This window comes from Chiroxiphia lanceolata, chromosome 3 (genome assembly GCF_009829145.1).
Source record: "Chiroxiphia lanceolata isolate bChiLan1 chromosome 3, bChiLan1.pri, whole genome shotgun sequence".
NCBI lineage: Eukaryota > Metazoa > Chordata > Aves > Passeriformes > Pipridae > Chiroxiphia > Chiroxiphia lanceolata.
In genome coordinates, this window is record NC_045639.1 from 53,910,428 (window position 1) to 53,930,824 (window position 20,397).

The following is a 20,397-nucleotide window of genomic DNA, read 5'->3' on the forward strand; positions in this document are numbered from 1 at the left end:
CAGCAAATATAGGAGCTTTGCTTCCAACTCTGACAGAGCTCCGAGGCTTATACGTAGCTTAAAATACTGGGGAAGAAAAAAAGATTTCTAAAGGAGCTCCTAGATAAGTTCTGTAAAGTTAAGGTTTGCTTTGCTTTGTCTAGAAACAACAGCAACAACAAAATCTAATTGAAAATAGCTTTCCAGAAGGTTTTGGATGTGGAAAAAAGTTCCATGTGTTTGAAAGTCAAACTCTGCTCTACAAATAACCTTAAGAGCGGCCTGTGATTAAATCTTTTGTATATTCAACAACAAACTCATTTTATGCAACCGCAACTATGATAAAATTGAATTAAATGAACCTGCCTCTAAGAAAAGAGACTGAATAGCTGAGTAGTGCATTATTCAATGAATGGAAAACGGGGAGGCTGGCTGAAACTGCTGGGAAATGGTTTTTAACATTCTATTGGGCTAAAGAGCAATTCTGTGAAATCACTGTATTTGTTTCCCCCCTACCTCCCCACCCTCAATTTTTAAATAGCAGTGCTCTTCATACTGTCAGAATTCAGTGTTGTGACACCCCTACTCAAAAGTTATGACAGCAGTGTAATGACAGCTACTGCCTCTTGAGAATCAATCAGGCAATTAATTTTGTAAATGAAATGCTGATTATACAAAGCTTCACATGAGAGGCCCAGTGATTAAAATCAATTTAACAAATTGTTTCAGGTGGGACTTGATTAATAATTTGCCATAAATGCTGAGGATATATGACCAGCATACCTTTTTTTGTGTGTGTGTGTGTGTGTTAATATAGAACTATATATAACACTTGGAGTGGAAAAAATGTGCAGCTAACTGTATGTACTTCTGGCTTGTGACCTAGATGTGATTGGTTATACCTTTTTCTGGGTACCCTGTCCTCCCACAGTGTCCATAATGTCACTTTCTAAGCTAGTGTTCTCTCCAGCAGTACATCTGATGTTTAATTTTATTTTTGTGAATAAAGCCAAGTGACTGAAAAAGTGTATTCAGATTCACTTGGATATTTACTAGGTTTAGGAAGATTTTTCTTTAAAATTTGAAGTAGAGGTAGGATTTCTTTCATTTACATCTCTTCCACCCCCATCACTTACATTCAGGACTTTGTGCATTTTCCCCTCCTACTGCAATACTTTTCTGCAGGGAGCCTTCCTGCAGAGCTCCCCTAGTTCCACTCAGGGCAGTGCTCTGTTCCTTGGCTGAGGGACACTATTTTTAGTACATCCTTTTCTGTCCATCTAACGCTGTGTTTGTGTAAGAGCTGTACAAAGTAGGTAAGGGAATTTTTTTTCGAGTTCCAGATGGCAGGCATGCACAGTGAGTGAAGGTGTTTACTTGTCTAGGAAACTGAGAACCTCAATGCCAGACAAAATAGAAGTAACTGGTATTCTGGGTGGGGCTTTTCTTTTTTTAACATACAGTTTTCTGGGTTTATGAATGGATTTTCTCTTCCTTGTTGAGCTGTAGTGTTGGCTACTGAGGAGACCTTAGGGCTGTGAGACATCCAGTGGTAAATCTAACCTGAGAACTTTTGAGATACTATTTTATTTTCCCTTGCTATCTGCCTTGCTCTCCTGCTGCAGGTTGCTATTCCTATAGCAGAAATGGTAGACTGAGAGCTGTGCCCATGTGTCTCACGTGCTCCAGCGGCAAAGCTATCATAGTGGTGCAAAACCACCCGACACAGTTTTAAATTCAGGTGCTGGACTGTGGATGAAAGTAACTAAAGTGTGGCCACAGTCTGGCAGCACATAGGAAAAGCAGCTGGAATGAGTGACACCTATAGTCGTAGATACATTTGCTAGAAGATATCTTTAAGAACCCTGCTGCATTAGAAATTGCTGCAAATATGCTGAGGAGAGTAAAGCTTCTTCATGCCTAAAGAAAAGTCTTCTCTTTATGAGGCATCCAAGTTAGAGAAAACACATCTAGAAACAGGAATATAATTCCTGAGTACTTCCTGGAAGAGGTTTGGAATTAGGAAAGGGTGTTCAAGTGTGATGAGGACAGATGACACACCTTCGGTTGAGTTCAGAGCAACCTATTAGCTTTATGTCAGTAGTTGGCAGAGATAAGGCAACTTGAAGGGCAGCAGTTCTGAGCTGTGAACTTGTCAGAAACCTAGGATTGTTTTGGCCATCATGGTGTGTTAATGTGTATAATTGCTTTTTGATGTTGTCTTCACCTTTGCATGCGCTTGTAGTAGCAGCTGAAGAGTTTGATTGTGTATACTTCATTAAAAACAGGTTTCTTTGCTATATTTTTTGTGAGTTGTTCTTTCAGTAGTTTTTAGGTTTATCTGTGTGCAAAATAATAACCAGAGAATGGCTGACTCACTGACCTTCCAGTTTTTGGCTTATGTTAAAGAGGACCCAGAAGAAAACTGAAAACCAGTATATTTTTCTCCCCCATCCTGCAGAAACAGTTGCTCGTATAAATTATTTGTAAATGTTCTAGGGCAGTTGTAGTTGATTCTTTGTGGGGCATAGCTTTGATTTTTCTTTCCCCTTTTTAATTACTTTTTGTTTTGAGTGGGAAATAATCTTTGTCATGTCTGCCTGCAGCTGAAATCAGACAGCATGGAGAGCCTTTAAGACAAGGAAAATGGCTATTTTTGTTACATATTCTGCTAGTGTATGCTTCTTCATTCACTGGATTGTCTTTCATCATAGGCTTATGTCGAACTTGGCTTTTTGTTTTTGCTTATTTCTTGTTATGTTTGTGCAACTGCCTTTTTTAATTAAGAATTTTAGTTAAGTACAGACAGTAGATTTCCTATTTCAAAAACATAGGAAGCATGTTTGCCAGTCACCTCTCGGACTTTATTATTAATGTAAGTCAGAATTTAATGCTGTACATTCATACTTTTTAAATAGTTGGTTGCAGTTTTCTTAAATGGATATTTAAACACACATAACAGGAGTTGTGTTTTGATACTCCCACTTTTGTCGTGTAAAAATGTTGGCTGAGGCGTCCTTGTACATGTTCATACAAATGATGGCATTATCTAGGAATGGATTATCTTTTCTCCAGTTCCGTCCTCATGCCAGCTGTGTCATTGTATTATAGTGAATACTTGTGATTATCTGTAGTGATAAATTTGTAACTTGGTGCCTGACCTAGAGTTGCGAGCTCCATGCCCATCTTTCTTGGAATGTCGGTAACTGATTGTCAGCTGTCTTTATTATGAGGTTTCAAGGCTTTGTTTTTATACGGAGGTAGATTTTCTTTTTTTTCAGTATGGAGACAGAAGCTTTGGCTGCAGATGAATGAATAAACAAAGAGTTATTGTATTCAGTAGCTCTAGAAGTTTGAGGGGAAGTCTACTTGAGAGTGTTGAGTTCATGTTGTTTTGTTATAGGCACAAATGATGGAGCATTAGTTGGGATGCTCTGTGGCTTATAGTCGCTTTAAATCGCAGCGTTTGCAGTTGTCAGCAAAACCAATGCCTCTTTCAATTTTTTTTGTTTAAACAAACAAAAAAGCACACTTTCACTTGAAAAGTAGTTATATCTCTCATGTGAAGAGTCTTGTCTTGTAGTGAATTGCTCTGTCTGCTTTGTATAAGAGCACTACCATCACATCTGAATCTCATTGTGACCTTAGCAAAGTGTCTCCCACTCCTCCCTGCCTTGAGACTTCAGTGGGGGGAGTTCTTTGTGGCATCTTTAAATGGAAATGTTAGTTGTATTTTGGGACTGTGACTGGTGTTGTTCATATTCATAAACATCTTTCAAATAAACATTTTGGTGAAACACTCATTGATAACTTAGTAGTGGATATATATAATGTGTACATAACATCAGTAATGCTACATCTTGGTTAGACTCCTGCTGACCAAGGTTACATCTTGGTCAGACTGCTGCTCAAGTTACTCTGTTGTGCAGCCTGCCTCAGATCTGAGTGCAGAAGAAATAACCAGGAAAACACTGGTTAAATGGCAAAAGAAAATGGTAGTGGGTTTTTTTTGCTCGCTTTAGAAAAGATAAAATGGAATCTCTGGGTACTTCAGGCTGAGGTGATGTATTTGATTGTTTTGAATGGGAGGAGAGCAGAAGTGGTGGTGATACTGAATTTACAAGTGGGTGTAGAATATTAATTTTTTCACTTCTGTGCATAGCAGGAATGTCAAGTTTATGTATTCTTTTTCACAAAACATTTAAAAAAGGAGCAGGTAAGATAAAAATGTTGTCAGTTACTATTTGTAGGCAGTGTAGGCTTTTCAGTGTCCTGCCTTAATGGTTGGACTGTCAATCTAAAGACCAGGAATAAAACCTTGGTCCTATTGAAATCATTAGCAAGCCTTCTGTTGGGTGTTTTAATGCACTCACAAGGCACATAATAGGCAAGAACTCTTATGAAATGCTCTGTTCTCACAGAGCCTGATAGTACATGTGCAAATGAATCTGATACTGACACAAGATAGGCAAGGGGTTATAAATTATAACATTACTGTGGACTGAAGCAAAGAACAAGACTGAGGTATTTTGAGGAACTGCAGATCTACGCAAAGTTTAAATGAAATGCGGCAAGTTGAAGAGGAGGTGTGGAATAAGAAGCAAAAAGCAGAAGCCATTTAGGCTTGCCTAGCATAATATGGCAGTTAAAAATAACATGAGCAAACACAAGATAAATTGGTAAAAAGGTAATGTGTATATTGGGAGTAAAATAGCACTAGAGAAAAACTGGACGGTTCTGTGAAGGAAGGGAAAGAAAACAAATGGATATTGATGACTGCAGTGATACTAAAATAAAATTTAATAAGTAATTAAAACTTTGCAGTACAGCATGTAATAGAATTAAGTAAAGGCATGGAAGATGTGAAAATATACACGTCATCCATTCATGGCCAAACGTGCGATGGTTTCAGAAGAATGTGATGCAGTTAAAACAATGCTGTAATTTTTGGTAAATGTTAGAGAGCAGGTGTAGAGGGGTTGGCTTATGATCCCTGCAGCATGAAGAGGTTGATGCTTGTCATCATCATCCTGTCACCAAAAACTTGTCTTTGAAAACTGTTGGAACCAATGTTAAAGAAAATACTGGAACAATAAATGTTAAAGGAACCTTCAGATAAGATTGTAATATGCCTGTCTCAATTAACAACTCCTTAAATAACTTCTGAAAAATGTCATGGATGAGAGAAACACTTACTACAAAAATGAAACCTGGAAGTTCCAAACAATGCTAAAGCATTGCATTAAATGTACATGAATTAAATTTGGGACAAGTTGCCTTGAAATTTTACCTTCAGTATATGGAAGGACACAGTATTTTATGAGCAGCAATTTTTTCTTTCTGTTAAGTGTATGGCTGCAGGTCTTTCTCACTGTACACTATTCTGAAAAAAAAATTTGTTCTTTTGTTAGAGAGTTTGCAGTGATATTGATTATGGACATATTAAATTCTAAAATTGCCTCTGTGTGAAGAGATGATTTCTTTTAAATTTTATTTCAATTTTTAAATTTTTGCAGATGGGAAACTGAGGCATTGTTGTAGAAAGTTTGACCTAGTTTTGAGGGCTGTAGGTCCAACTAATTTAAAACGTACAACTTCTGGAAACATCTTCAGAGCACATCTCTCATCAAATTTAAAAGTAGTTGCAGTTGTAGATACACAGCATTTCCTGCAATATAAGCCTCAAAATTTCAAGCCAGGATGCAATAAATTGGTAAATTTTGAAATTTTTTTGCTGTAGTGAAATATTATGGTAGATGCAGAGGTAGAGTCCATTTCTGCCTGGCTCTTTGTTTTTGTTATGCCTTGCAGAAATATGTTGACAATCACTAGTAGATGTCTTCACCTTTAGCTTCACCACACAGATGGTTGGGATCTAATCCGAAGGGAGTCAGGAATAGCAGTGGTGACTTGCCAGTCTCCATAAGGACTGGACAGTGCGTGGGATATTTCCTCACTGGGTCCATTTTCTCCAACCCTAGAGACAATCAGAGCACTCTGCTGTTTGTTCTTTCCCTGAGACCTTGGAGGGAGGAGGAACAGGCAGCACTGACAGCTAGGGTGGGACTCTAGGGGTTGTCCCAGTAATCTGCAGAGGAGTATTTACTGCTCTCTCAGTCTAACCCTCTCATGTTCAACTATCTCCTGTCCTTCACTGGATGCCTGACTTGCACTGTGCACAGTAAGTTCTGAGTATCTCCAGGTCCCTTGCTACCCATACCCGGTGGCCACAGCCCCCTCCATTTCAATGTTGTGTGAGTCACCTGCAGCCCCTGGTGACTGGAGTTACAGCAATATCTCAGGATCTTTATCCCTTCACCTGTCTGAATTGGAGTGCTGTCACCTGAGGGAAAGAGGAGGAGCTCACCTGGAGAAGACAAGGAGAAGCATAATGATGGCAAGCTCTGGTGAGAAGAAGGGAAGGAAGGATCCATTGGCAGTGAGGCTCACTCTCCTAACATACATACACGCAGAAGCTCCGCTGCTTGGAGGTCACTAGTCCAGGGGACAGAGACTCTTTGGCCTGTATCCATGTCACCTCCTGACCTTGTTTCCTCTTCTCTCCTTCAACTCTTCCTGCCTTACTTCTGTCTCCACTGCTTTTTTTAACCCATTGTCCCTCTCTCTGGCAAATTCAAGGCTGCCTCCATGCACTTAGTAACTCCTGTGATGAAGCCTTGCTGTGCCACTCCTGTGCTTCTGTTTCTTCTTCCTCTGCTCCCAGTCTGGTGACATTCAGGTGCTCTCTCTGACAGGGGCACAAGCCTTGCCCTTCATGAATGTCCAGTGTCACCCTGGCAAATTAAAATTCTCTGCCTCAAAGCATGGTATTCAAGACATATTTTCAAGTGTTTTATGTGAGAACATAAACCATGTATTTTTCTGTGACCTCATTCTTAGACATAGCTGAACTGTTTCTGCTGAATTTTCCAGAGAATTTCAGCCTCAGGCATACATATGGCCTGGAAAATTTCAGCCTAAATGCTTGAAGTTTGTCAAAGTTTATAAGCACCTGAAAGTAGTGTTAATAATGGAAAATGTCAGACTGTTTTAGCTGTGTAGCTATCTGCATTGTTTATAATGATATTTAAGAATTGGATGCGGAACAGAAAATACTACACTCAAAATTAATTAAAGTTGAATTTGAGTAAATGTTATTGAAGATGAGACATGGAAATAATTCCCTGAAACAGAAGATGGTGGCAATGAACAGTACTGTTGGGCTTCGTGAGAATCTTGTGAAGGAAGCATGAGACTCACTTTCAACAAGATTTATGTTTGAGAAGATGAATATGACAGGTGATGAACAGAATGAACATTGAAACACAGAAATAAATATAGATAAAGTATTATGATTTATAGGAGGAAATGTAAGTTGTCCCCATGGACACTGTAACAAGAAATCTATAGTTCATCTGCTTAGCCTCTGTGCTAAAACTGTGGTGAGAGTGCATGGTGGCCTAAAAAAACAAAAATAAAAATGAGAATGTTGTTATGGGTCAGGTGACCTGAAGTGGTTGGGGAACCATTGATTTTGAAAAGAATGAAATATAAATAGGAAATTACCCAGGGACATTTAATGGCAAAAAATAGAAACTTCTATTCTGGCTACAGAACAGGCAAATAATAAAGGGAAAATTGCTGAGTAATGCACACCCAAAATTAGAAGTGATTTTGCAGTTTGCTATGGTGTAAAAAAAGGATGATCCTCTTCTGAAGTGAATGGAGGTGTCCTGTGAGGAGGAGGAGGTTATTGTTTCCACCTCCTCAGGTGTAGTGTGCCCACATTTGGAACACTTTATTAGTTTAGTATGACATTCCTGGCAAGTTGGTATTGGTAGTGGTGGAGAGAGCCAGTGAAAAAAGTGAGGTTTGATGTTTTTTTATTTGCAGTAAGAAAAGAGTAGTAGTTTGTTAAGCAGTGACAACTTTAGAGAGGACTTTGTTTAGAGGAAAAAAAGTAGTATGCAGAGCAGTAATGAGAAGAAACAGGGATGGGAGTGGAAAATGCTAGTTATTGTCATAATAACTGTTACATCAGAATATAATAGCCAGAAAGGACTTGTAGAAGTCGTGTTACATAGGAGGTTTTAAAATAAAGCTGATCAGCAGTACGTTGCAGGAAAACATGTACAAAATGTGCTACAGGAAGGAGCCCTGCTCCTGGTGGGGTGAACTAATGTCTTTTTTTCTTAGGAGGAAGGGGGGGGGATATGTCTCTTTCATGAAGATGAAATTGTGATAGGCTTTTTAAAAACTTCTCCCTCCCCCTGACCTCAGTTTTCTTCCATGAATATAACTGGCACTCAGGAATTAAAAAATGGATGTCATATTAGCAATACAGTGCTGCGCTTGATGAAGTATGATATTTTTTCTGGTTCAGTTAGTCCTCAGTAATAAAACATGAGAGTAATACTACACAATGGTTGACACCTGTCCTGAAACTGTTACAGTGCTTGGTAAGTGCTGCCAAAAAGTCTAAAAATAAAACTTCCCTCCCTTACCTCCCCTCCCCCTCCATCACCGGTTGCAGTTTGGATTTTCTGAGGTCTGTTAAGGAGGCAAATAAACTTTCATGTAAAATGTGGGTTGTGACTTGCCTTTTGATCTGAAAACTTATTAGCGCACACGATAACAATATGAGAACACTGAAATACAGTGTTCTGTATGCACTGTGCTTCTTGGAAACTCTTTTCTCCTTTCCCTTTTTTTGATGTAAGAAAACAGTCATTTTCTCAAGGTTAAATGGCTTGTCCATTATTTGTGTCTCTTGATATATCTTTATGTTTTTATTTTATTTTTGTTTTAACATCAAAGAAAGTAATGCTGGTCAGTTTACAGCAGTATACTTAATTATTTTTAAGCTGAAATTTATTTGCAGTTTTTCTGCTTTTTCTGTAGGTAAGAGACAATCTTGCGTGCAAAAGTTTTTTTTTATTTTTTTTTTAAATGCAGTGGAAGTCCCAAAAATCACCATGGAAAACCTCATCTAATTAATATGTGAACCAGGTTGTGGTACTTTGCCGGTTTGTAAGTCAAGTCAATATTTGATGTATAAAGCACTGAGAAAACACGTGTATAGTCTGCCCACGATAAGCCCGATGATTCTGACCTTTTCCTTTCCGTGTCTTAAATATTCTTTTGCTTGTGTTTATCAACAGGGCAGTCCAATGGATCCGATGGTCATGAAGAGACCGCAGCTGTACGGCATGGGCAATAACCCTCACTCTCAGGCACAGCAGAGCAGCCCCTACCCCGGGCAGTCCTATGGCCCTCCTGGCCCCCAGCGCTATCCCGTGGGAATGCAGGGCCGAGCTCCGGCAGCCATGGGAGGAATGCAGTATCCACAGCAACAGGTTTGTGGAGGATTTTTCTGGGTTGCTTTGGTTTCCCTCCTCTCTTTCTCTTCCCTTCTGACACCTCGTTAATATAGAGGGTGCAAAAGAAAAACCACATAAATAAGTATTTCTTGTGCAGAAGGAGGATGGAGGACTGTTTTAAAACTAAATAAATTTACGTTTACAGTGTGAATGTTTTCCAAAATCCCATACAATTAGAAAAGGATTTAGTTCGTTGCTTTTTTGGAGAGAGAGAGAAGTATGTCAAATGCCATGAGTTTTCCTTTTTTTCCAAACGGCATCATGTAGCCTTGTATATTTTTTGGTTATTTTCTTTGCTTTTTTGATTTTTTGGGGTTTTTTTATATTCTGTTTCTCTCTGACTTAGATACATTTAAATGTAAGATGAAAACCTAGAGCTGACATCAGTGCATCAAGGCTGGTGTTGTCCAGTGCAAACAAAAGCCTTACATATTTATGTCAGCTGTTTGTTGTTGTGGTGGTTGGTTTTCTTTTTTTCTCCTCATTTCTATAGGAGTCTGTAGCTTTTCCTATGTTTTTCCCATTACCAGCTCTTTAAAGTAGGATTTTTTTTTTTTTTTTTTGTATCCTAGGGTATAGAAAGGTAAGAATCTCCTTTTATCTACTTGAATTTCACTGTCGATGGTGACCTCTTCTGCCTTTTTCCTACCCTTTTAAAGAAGGTCAATCCCAATGTGCATACCCTATACTAAGGAAGATACAGCAGTTTTTCTAGAGGGAGAGATAAACCAAGATTATCAATAAGCTAACGTTTAGCTAAATTTTTTTTTTTTTTTTCAAATTAGGGATGTGAGTGTAGACGGTGAGAGCTCTACACTGTGCTGTGAGCACAACAGATTAATAACTTGATCATTACTGGGAAAAGACATTTGTTTTCTGCAACTGATTGATTGCAGATTAACTTTTTTATATCACTTATTGTTAAATATAGAGAAGACAAGAAAATTTTGGACTCCCTGGCAGATAGGTGCCTGGCTAATTCTTGTTATCACCCATCCAGCAGGCAGTTAACTAAATATAGTATAGTATAGTACCATTAGCAGCAGTCTTAGTTTTTGTTCTTTTCTGTTGTTAAATAGATACTTACTGGTGAGGAAGAGATTGTTTAGTTTAGAGATGTCAAACAATATATTTGGTTACTTGTTTCAGACAGCAAAGCATTTTGTCGGTTGCAAAGGGGAGGAGAAATTGAATAAAGGAGGCTTTATTTTTCTCCGTGTGGCTGTAGCCAAAGTGAAGTTATTAAAACACACATTTAATTTAAAAATGAGTTATTCTGTGTTACGCAGAGATGAGTGTTGAATTTTCACTGCATTTGCTAATTGCTTGGTAATTGCAGATTACCCGTCAGCAGGCAGTGACCTGGCACCGCCATTGGCTGCAGGCCCTGTCCGTCTCCTCGCAGCGTTACTGTAACTGGCTGAGCTGCGGCGCAGCTCCGAGCACTAATGCTCTTTGGGGAAAAAGCGAGAGCATAATTATGACATTGGATTTTTATTGAACGGACATCACCACCTAGGCATGATTTTGTTTTGGACAGCCTCCAAGGCTTCGTGTGTTTGGTTCGTGAACCTCTAATGATCTGAATCCAGTTCTTTTCATATTGCTCGTATATTACCACCTTTCTACAAAGGATTAGAATGCAGGAATGCAGGTTTGTAAATTGAATTGCCAACTTACCAGCTGAGTGGTAAGTTGTCTTTGGCACAGGATGCCACAGTTTGATTCCTGGCTGGATTTTTACTCCTGTGATGTGAATATTAAATAGGGAGAGTCAGCTATGCTTGTTAAAATTGACTGTGTAGCATGTACCTACTTCTAGATATCATATATATCAAATAAATAATATTGCCAGAAGTTTCAGAAGATGAATCTCAGCACTTTCTGGAAATTGGACTCCTTTACAGTGTCACATTGAATTTATCGAAAGAGCAAGGCACTTCAAGAAACTTGATTGGTTGAAAAATACTGGGCCTTAAACACATACAGTGCTCAGATTTAAGTATTGTGCAGAGAGAGCATTGAGTAGATGGGTGGGAGGGTAGAAGTGCCATACTGTAGGAAGGGTGGGAAACATCAATGGGAGATGTTTTTCTTATTTTACATTATGGTTTGCTGTTGTCCAAAGATAGCTGAGGGTGTCAGTTCTGTTTCCTTGGATGAAACAAGAAGGCTTTTTGTTAAACTGTGAAGATTTTTGAATTTTGAAGAAGACCTTGAGATGTTAAGTCTGGCTCTTTGTAAGCAAATGTTGTGGCTTGAGGTTAGAACTATAGGACTCGATGGATTTTAACTTGCAGGCTCTGCTGCAGGATGCTGCAAATGAAAAAAGTAAAGATGACAAACAACACCCTAAAGATTGAGCTAAAATTAATGGAAATGGTAGAATTGAAGATAATTCCTTGATGTAGTTAGCTCATCTGTGTCATACTGCAGCAGAGAATAGTGTGTTCCAGCCTGTAGCACAGAGGTGGAAGAGCTCTGTCGCGGGAAGGGAGGCCTCTGGCATAAGCAGTGAAAGATTAAAGAGGATGAAAAAGATGAAATGTTATCAGGTGCAGTCAGTCTGCATATCTGCAGCACGGATATCAAGCATAGCCTGATAACCGGTTGTAAAAGGGTTATCTACGAAATGCTGCAGACATTCCCTTACAACTGCTGCTTGGTCTAGGCATGCTTGATACCAAACAGGAAGGTGCAAATAAACCTGCAGATTGTCTTAATGTTCTGTGCAGAAATCTCAGAATGTTGAAGTGATTATGGAAGGTATGGGATATGTTCTGTGGCATGACTGCAAAGGATCCTGTGAAGAGAGAAAGCAGATCTCCTAAGTGTTTGGGTTGGGAATTCATCTCTGATGAGTTACCAATGATGAACCCCAGAACAACACACTGAGCCATAAATGAGGAGCAAAATTTGAAATGGAGACAATATCTTTGCACTAATATAACTACAGATAAATGGATTGAGATGTAAAAGTAGGCATGTAGGATAAAGCTAATGATCACCTGAGATTTTCACCGTTTTCTCTGACACTTTACAAAAGAGATCTAGATTTGTCATGTGAAGATGGGTGATAGCTTGCTGCAACAAAATATTAAGCAGTTTGAAGAATGCTGCAGCATTTTGTAAAATTTTAAGGACACGTCCAGTTAACTCAGTGTGAGTCAAATAAATATATAAAGGATTTGGGCTGATTTGATGCCTATATGAAAGGGGAGGTATGAGAAAGGAAGGTGATACTAAAAGTCATGTGTGAAATTTATAGGATTGCATGCTTGATGTATCTCTCGTCAGTATGCATAAATATATATGGTGAATTAATTACATAGAGATTTTTATATTCCTAGGAAACTTGGGGGTTTGTTTCTTTCCCATCCATCTGTAGTGGGAAAGGGGGTGAAGAAGGCAAGGGAAAGCTGGGAGAAAGATGACCTGTGCTTATGTTGTCAGTCTTCAGCATGATTGAAACACAAGTTGCAACAGGGCTTTAATACTGCTATCTCATCATCTCAGGTACTGTCTCTCCTGGTTTGCGTGGGGTGAATGTAATTTTAGGATTATTAGCATTCCTTACCCAGGACTTCGGGAACGTATGTAGAAACAGAAGGCAGAAAAGACATACTCTCAGGTTTAACTTTGAGTTTCTGATCTAACTTCCAGTTAGATATCCCTTGGAATTACGAAAAGATGATATCAGAATTGAAAATCCTAATATTCAGGGATACCAGGCACCTGCAAACTTCAGGCTTGATTTTGCAATACATTGCACTATGATTGAAATACTGTCTGAATAATAATATCTGATTATAAAGACAATACTTTCCTTTTCATTTAACTTCTTTTTCTCTTCCCACCCTTTTTGGACTTCCGTCTAGCAACTGATGATGCGCCCTCATCAGTTTCTTCTGGCTCTGGTTCGATTGCCCCCTCAAAATGATTCTGTCCTTTGGTGCCACGTGCTGTAGGAAAGCCTTCTGGTGCTTTGTAAAGACATTTCTGCTAAAAACAAAAATACCTCAGAATAGCCATCAAAATAAGGGGTTTTTTTCCTGCCATTATCTGATGGTGTTGCTTTTTCATGATAATAGCATGTAATGCTTATTCTGTGATGAATTTCATTAAACTCAAAAATTGTGTACTTGAAATATCCACATACAGATTTTGAAAGGTTTCAGCAAAGTTTGAAGGCTTGGATTTATGAATATGTTTGAAAGAATTTGAATGGTGTGATGTGCCTGTTTAATCAGAGGATCATTGCCTAATTGATTTTTTTAGCATCCATTAAAATTCCTTGTGTACTTGATGGACTGGAACAACAACTTATTGTGTAAATAGGATCGTGTTGCTATAATGCATAGTAAATTCTTTAGGAAAGACATTTGCATGGACATGTACAATAGCCATTCCTAATAGCTGTTTAAAATGGAGCATTTTAGTGCTGATCATGAAGTCATGAGCCTGCTTGTAGCAAGACAGTTATGAGGCTTAAGCCTCTGTCTATTCGTTCTCCCTTTTTTGCTATATAAATACTTTAAGATGAAAGGGTGCTAATCTCTTGTCCCTTTAACATTTTTTTTATATTCTTGATTTGCAAAATTAAAAAATGTTATCAGTGTCCTTATTGTTTTAAGAATGGAACTGTAAATATTCAGAGAAGCATTCATTCCATTTTCCCTCTTTTTTTAATGTACAGATTATTTTGAGGCATAAGGAAAAAATATATAGACTTGCTTTTTTTTTGTTTGTTTGTTTGTTTTGGCTCATGTGGCAAGTTTGAACTTGGAGTACCTTTTTTTTAAAGGGGCAGAAACGTTGTAGAACTTCTGGGAATATGCGGCAAGGATTTATTGTAATGGAAACTGCAAATCAACCAGAACTATAGCAGCACCAGTGTGATTACATCATTTAGGAGAGGGTTTGCAGTGCCCGTATTGGGTAATGTCCTGGATTGGAAATGTCGAATTTACGCCAAGGAAATCAGTTGGCTGTTAGCTTGGCAGACAGAGTTTTAAAGCTAGCAAACTCACGTGTTTACTACTGGTTGGCTGGTTGTGTGTGTGTGTGTTACTTTCTGAAATCACTTTAAGTCCAGAAGATTGGAGTTTGCCAAGAAAGTGAGGCTTACTGTCATGTTTTTCTCTGAACCCTGAAGTGTGGTGCATACATACAGCAAGTACTAGTCAAGTGATACATTTGTTGTCCTCTGTGTGTATGATTGCCCTCACCGGCTAGAGGATATTGAATGCATTGCAGATTTTTGTGCTGTTAAGTAGGTGTTAGCGCAGTTGATGTTAGTCTTGGTTAAGGGAGCAGACACAGAAAATCAGCAGCGTTTTCATTTCTTAGTCTATTTATTTTGTAAGAGCAGAGAATGAATCAATATGATTGAATCGCAAAAACAACCAGCAGAGGACAAAACGTTGAGATGTGTTGCTTTTTCTTAAAGATTGATAGACGCATTTGATGCACGCACATAAGAAGGGAGTGTGAGGCTTTGATCAGCATGTGCTTCAGAAGTATGTTTTTCCAGATTTTTGTTTGATTTACCTTGAGGGTTTTTGGGGCGTTTGTTTTTCTTTTGGTTTTGGTGTTGTTTTGTGTGTGTTTTATTTTGGGCTTTTGTTTGTTTGTATCATTTATTTTGGTTTGCTTTTTTCACTGGATATTTATCTGGAGCTGTCACTAGTAAATTATGAACCTCCTTTGTTAATTCCTGGAAAGCAGAAATGTTAAAACTCTAAAGGATTAATCTTTTTCCAACTTCCTGTTCTGTTAGAAACATGTAAATACTTTGAATTAAAATAATTCCTCAGGAACAATTTTTTTTTGAATGATATATCTGTCACCCTGTTGAACTGCTCTAAACTTCAGCAAAAAAAAAAAAAAAATCTAAAGTAAGTAGAACTACTGCTTCCTGGAGAATGTAAAGCTTGAACCAGAGAAAGGGACAAGAAGTCACAGCTAGTTGTCTCCCTTGTAAGGTCATCTTTAAGAATGGGTCTTTTGATGGTCAAGTGTTAATAATTGCAAAGAAAAGTTGCTGCTCTTTGTCATGTAAAGAAATGGGATTTTTAAATTTCAGATTTAGGAAAATGCTAAGTACTGTGCTAGTGCAGACTGTAGGAAAATGTTTAGCATGGTTCTTTCTTTTGGGTATACTAAGCCTCATTGACTAAATTGAAAAAAAGGCTGCTACTTTAGTTCATGGCAGGATAAGGCTTTATGTTGTATTGTCTCCTTTAGAATTATCCCTTCTATTGAGTGTAATTCGCTCTATAGAGGGAGGTGAGTGCAGATTACAGATAATCATGGAATCAAATTTGACATAAGTTTGTGGTCTTTATGGTAGTTTAGCTCTTCATCTTAATGCTGGTCATCTGAGATTGTTTACCAAAGAAAATCCCTAAAGTAGTGGAATTGCATTATTATGGTAAATAGAAACATTTCAGTAGCTTCTATCACTTCTTTGAAACGATGCGGAAAAAATGGAAGTTGAAAAGGGAAAAGAACTGATCTTTCAGCTGATGAGAGCTCGGAAATGAGACAGGGTCGACATTTTTGTCTGTTCAATTACTATGTAATGATGTTCAGTAAATGCTAATTTTTACACCTATACTAGAGTAAGTGGCAGTCAACATTTGTATAGAAAGTGTGTAGGAATCATCAAGGTATTATGACAAATAAAATGTATTTGTTACTGCTAAATGATTGTCATTCAGTTGGAATATTTAATAACTGTAATACCATTTGTTGTTCTGCTTGGAAGTGGGGGCATGAGAGAGAAAAACATGCAAGCTCTCTGTGTTGGTGTTCTGAAAAAGGTTGCTGTTAAAGGAAGCAGCAGTTATTTTGTTGTTGGGAGCTTGGCTTGCTAGCAGTCTACACTGGAGTTATGCAGGAAATAGATTTTGGTGATCAGGAGTGGAGAACAGAGGGCTGTTTGCTGCTTCACTAGGAATGTACGAAGTCATTTACTTATGAACAGCTCATTTTACATGGCAGCAGGAGACATGAGTTTATTTACATTTGAAGTAAAATAAGCATCTTGCTTTAAGAAAAGGCTGCTGCATTACTCTGTTCAACAGCTGCCATGTAATGACTGTGCCAGGAGGGTTTTATTGTAGGTAAGGACTTTTACTCTTAGTATTATAGTCATAGTAGTTTTTTCTTAATAATATTCATCTTCGTTCACGAAGCCTAGCCATGATGATGATGATTCATCAAAGAATAATGGACACTCAAAAACTTTTGAAATGATGTCCTGACCCATCATGCATACATATGATAAGATTTTTGTAACCATATTTCCAAATGTTCCCTAGGGCAACTCAGCATGTTGGGTTTTTTTTAAATCATGGTATGAGTTTCTCAGAAGATACTATCATTTGTCCGTAAAGTTGAACTTGCTCAGAGGAAGCAAGGGAGGCAATAGAGTGTGCTTTTTGAAAAATAGGGAGTGTGTTTCCCAAGCTGAAAATAGGGCTGAAGATAAGAAGGTGAAACCTGCCTGAAATCAGTGGGAAATTTGTTGTGACTTCATTTGAGCTACAATTTCACTTTGGGGCCATGTTGCTGGGGTTGAGCGACTTGTCTTTAGTTGATACCAGACTAGGCAGAATTAACCCTCTAAGTCAATTGAAGAGAATTTCAAAATGAGATGGGTACCCTTTACTTTGGTCATCCTGGGACAGAGTCAGCTAGCTCTCTTCTTGGAACAGTAGACCTTTTGAGAAATATCTCATGTTTCAGTAACTCAAGATTAGACTCCTGATGCTAACAGCAGCTTTTTTTTTTTAATAAACTAAGATTTATGTTAGATTTAGCTTCATCAAAACTTATGCAAAATTTAGTTTTACAGTAGCATATTAAGTACTGCAAAAAATCAAAAGCATTTTTCATACCTTTTTAAGGTAGTCAGTCTTAAATTACATGGGTTCCATGCAGTATAATTCAAGCTTGCTCAGCAACCTGCTTTAGTTTTGCTTGTTTTATCACCTAGAACATTAAGACTTTTTGTGGGAGTAGATGAGTCATAAAATCTTTCCAAAAAAATCTTAAATATATTAAAGACTATTTTTACTCTCTGTAGGTATTTTTTTCTAAAACTCATGTTTGTTTACATATTGCATTGCTCATTATAACTATTCTAACTTAGTAGTTATATATGGGCACATATAAAGATGATAATGTAAATACTGTATGATGTTTTGTTGTTTCTCAAGACCTATGAAAGAAAGATTTAAGAATTTAAGGAATAACTTAAATCTACAGCTCATGCAATCTCTGTAGGCTTTTATTCTTCTACTGGCTTGGATTTGACCCCATTTTTGGGTGCTTCTCTGGTATTTGTGCTTCTTTTTCATTTCTTTGCCTAAAATAAAACAGGTGTGTTAAATGCTTGCATCCTTGCTGATACGTATTTCATCTCTGAATCTCATAATGTCTTTTGGGGGTGGGGAAGAGTAACAAGGAGAAAAATCAATGTCTGTTTTATTTCTTTGTATGCTCCATTTTTACCTCCTCTTCTGAACATAGTTTCTTAGTAATGCTTTTTGCATTTGAGTGTAAAAGCAATACATGTATCAGATAACAAACAATTCAATGACTGGACATTATTAGAAAATATATTTGAATTTTATATTCAAATGTACCTTTTGAAAAGTGAGTGGATTTAGTATTGTGTACATCAAAGGGACAAATTACATATTTGCTGTTAGTTTCTTTCGCAGAACAGTGGTGAAGAGATTTGTACATATTTCTTGGCAAACTAATATAACTTGCCTTTTGAGACAAGAGTCCAATCAAAATAAAGAAGGTTTATATGACCACTTAGGGAAGATGTTGTTTTAATTATAGAAGTAACATTAGTTGTCTGGAGTCGATGTACATGTGTGTTTTACAGGCCATGTTGGCAAAGACGTGCTTTACAGGACAAGTTAGAGAAACCACCTTGTTCTTTTCACAGAATTGTGTCTCTCTCTGAACTGTTTCATGCTGTGCAAGTGGTGCTTAGCAGAAACAAATATGTAAGAGTCCATGCCAAGAACAGATTGAGCCTGTGCATGGAGGAAGCAGGCAGAGCTGCTCAGCAAGGACCTCTGCTTTAAGGTCCTCCTGTCCCTCCTCAGAAACTCCACTGTTCGCCTCTGCTGTCTCTCCTAACTTTCTCAGCTGGCAACATTGAAAATTTGTGTGTGTTTTGACTCTTCCACCGTACTGGAGTGTGTTTAAAAGGACAGATGCAAATTGAGTGGTTTATGTTTTTCATTGGTTTCATTTTATTGCGTGTTGGCAAAACTGAAGAAAATCAGAGGCCAAGATATCCCCCTGCAGATTTAGGAAGTGTGTACTTAATAGATTTATGGCCCTTTTATGTTTGGAAAGTTATTTTAGGGAGGAAACTATTATTTCTGAAATGAACCTTAAGTTCTGCAGAAAATGATACTTTAGAGCTTGTGTTCACCAAAGAAAAAAATCCTATCTGATACTGGAGAGCAGACAGGTGGATTTTCAGTCCTCTGAGGTGATGCTGTGAGAAATCCCATGCATCCTTCTCAAATTGGAGCTTGTTTTATGACCTGAGTAAATTTGCAGTCTTGCAGCAAGTGGTGAAGAGTAGATTCAGTAAATGCCAAGACTGTATGGGGTACTTGGCCTTTCCTTCTTTGGTTTTATACATTACAAGAAAAAAAATGTTTTCTAATATTCCTTTAGGCCTGTAACACCGGGGTTACAAGAGGAGCATAACCACAAAAAGTAATTGAAGAATTTCCCGGAAAAGATCAGATATACTTAAGGTGTATTGGGTGTAGGCTGTTCTTTCTTCTTTCTCTCTTGTGTTCCGTCATCCCATTTTTGTGTTTCACATGTAGAACTGACTAAAAATATGTTCCTGTTCTTGGTGTGCATTAATATTCTGTAAAGCAGAATAAAAGAGTGACTAAATATCAGAACCCTGTTTATGTGTAAGGAGTTGTGTTTTTACTGGAGTTGCTTTAGACTTACTTGCAAGAAGTCTGAAACTTCAGCTCTCTGTAAATGTGGTTTAAAAAAAACTAACAACAAAAAGAGTTAACTGGTTGTAAGACTGTTGTTTGTAAGAATGTGGAAGGATCCATGTTACATATGATGTTGTGCTTAGTGGAGAAAATACGTTTTTACATGAAAAGTATTTTTTATATATGGACCCGACCTGTATTCCACTTCCAGATATAGGCAGGAATGGGTGTGTCCTGAATCCTTTCAGGTAATAAACTTAAGTGATCTCAATATTTTAATAAATATTTGCCAAAAGAAAGGATGCTTTGGCATTTAGTTGTTAATCCTGTAGTGCAGGAATGAGATGCTGCAAACTATAGTTTTTAAATGTATTATGGGTTTGTTGAGTACTTTTCGCTGTCTTAGAGATGCAAAATTTCGCAGATTATTTGGCATTTTCGGTACCATCTCTGAAAAAGGTGGGTGCAAAGTCTTACATAAGAGTTCGGTAAAAGGCATGGAAAGGAGCCCAGGACTAGTAGAGAAGGAACTGCTTCCTTCATGTCAATAAAAATGCAGGAGAGCACCTTTCTTGACACAGGGGTTGCTGAAACATCAGTGCTGTCTTTTTTTGTAATACTCCTGTGGATGTTTTTGCACAAAGTGGTATCTGTCAGAGCTTGAAATATTCTTGCACAGTTTCCTTTGAAACAGGTAGCATAGGACAAGTTCTAGCACATAGCTGCTTGACATGGGGCTGCCTACCGCGGGGAAGGAATGCCTTGCTTACATACATCTGAGCTGATGTGTTAAGAACTTTGCCAGTCATTTTACCGATTACATACTGGGCTGTGAATAATTACTGAACTTCCATTTTGAATCACAGCTTTTTTCTTTTTTTCCCTTTTTTCCTCCCCCATTAAAGTAAGACCATAGCAGTGGGAAATACTGAGAATGCTCTAACAGTTCATGATTAGCCTGGAGATATTTTTACTGAATCTAACATAAATCCACACATTTTTATTGCTACGCTGTCTTTGTTTTTGAAATGAAATGT

General features: G+C 37.9%; 1 protein-coding gene across 1 annotated transcript in view; it reads left to right on the plus strand.

Moving 5' to 3' along the window:
• The window catches only part of ARID1B (AT-rich interaction domain 1B), a 323,963-nt gene that overhangs the window by 23,211 nt on the left and 280,355 nt on the right, over positions 1 to 20,397 (plus strand). The window contains 1 exon segment of the mRNA XM_032684303.1: positions 9,141 to 9,335. Coding sequence (XP_032540194.1) covers positions 9,141 to 9,335 — 195 coding nt within the window.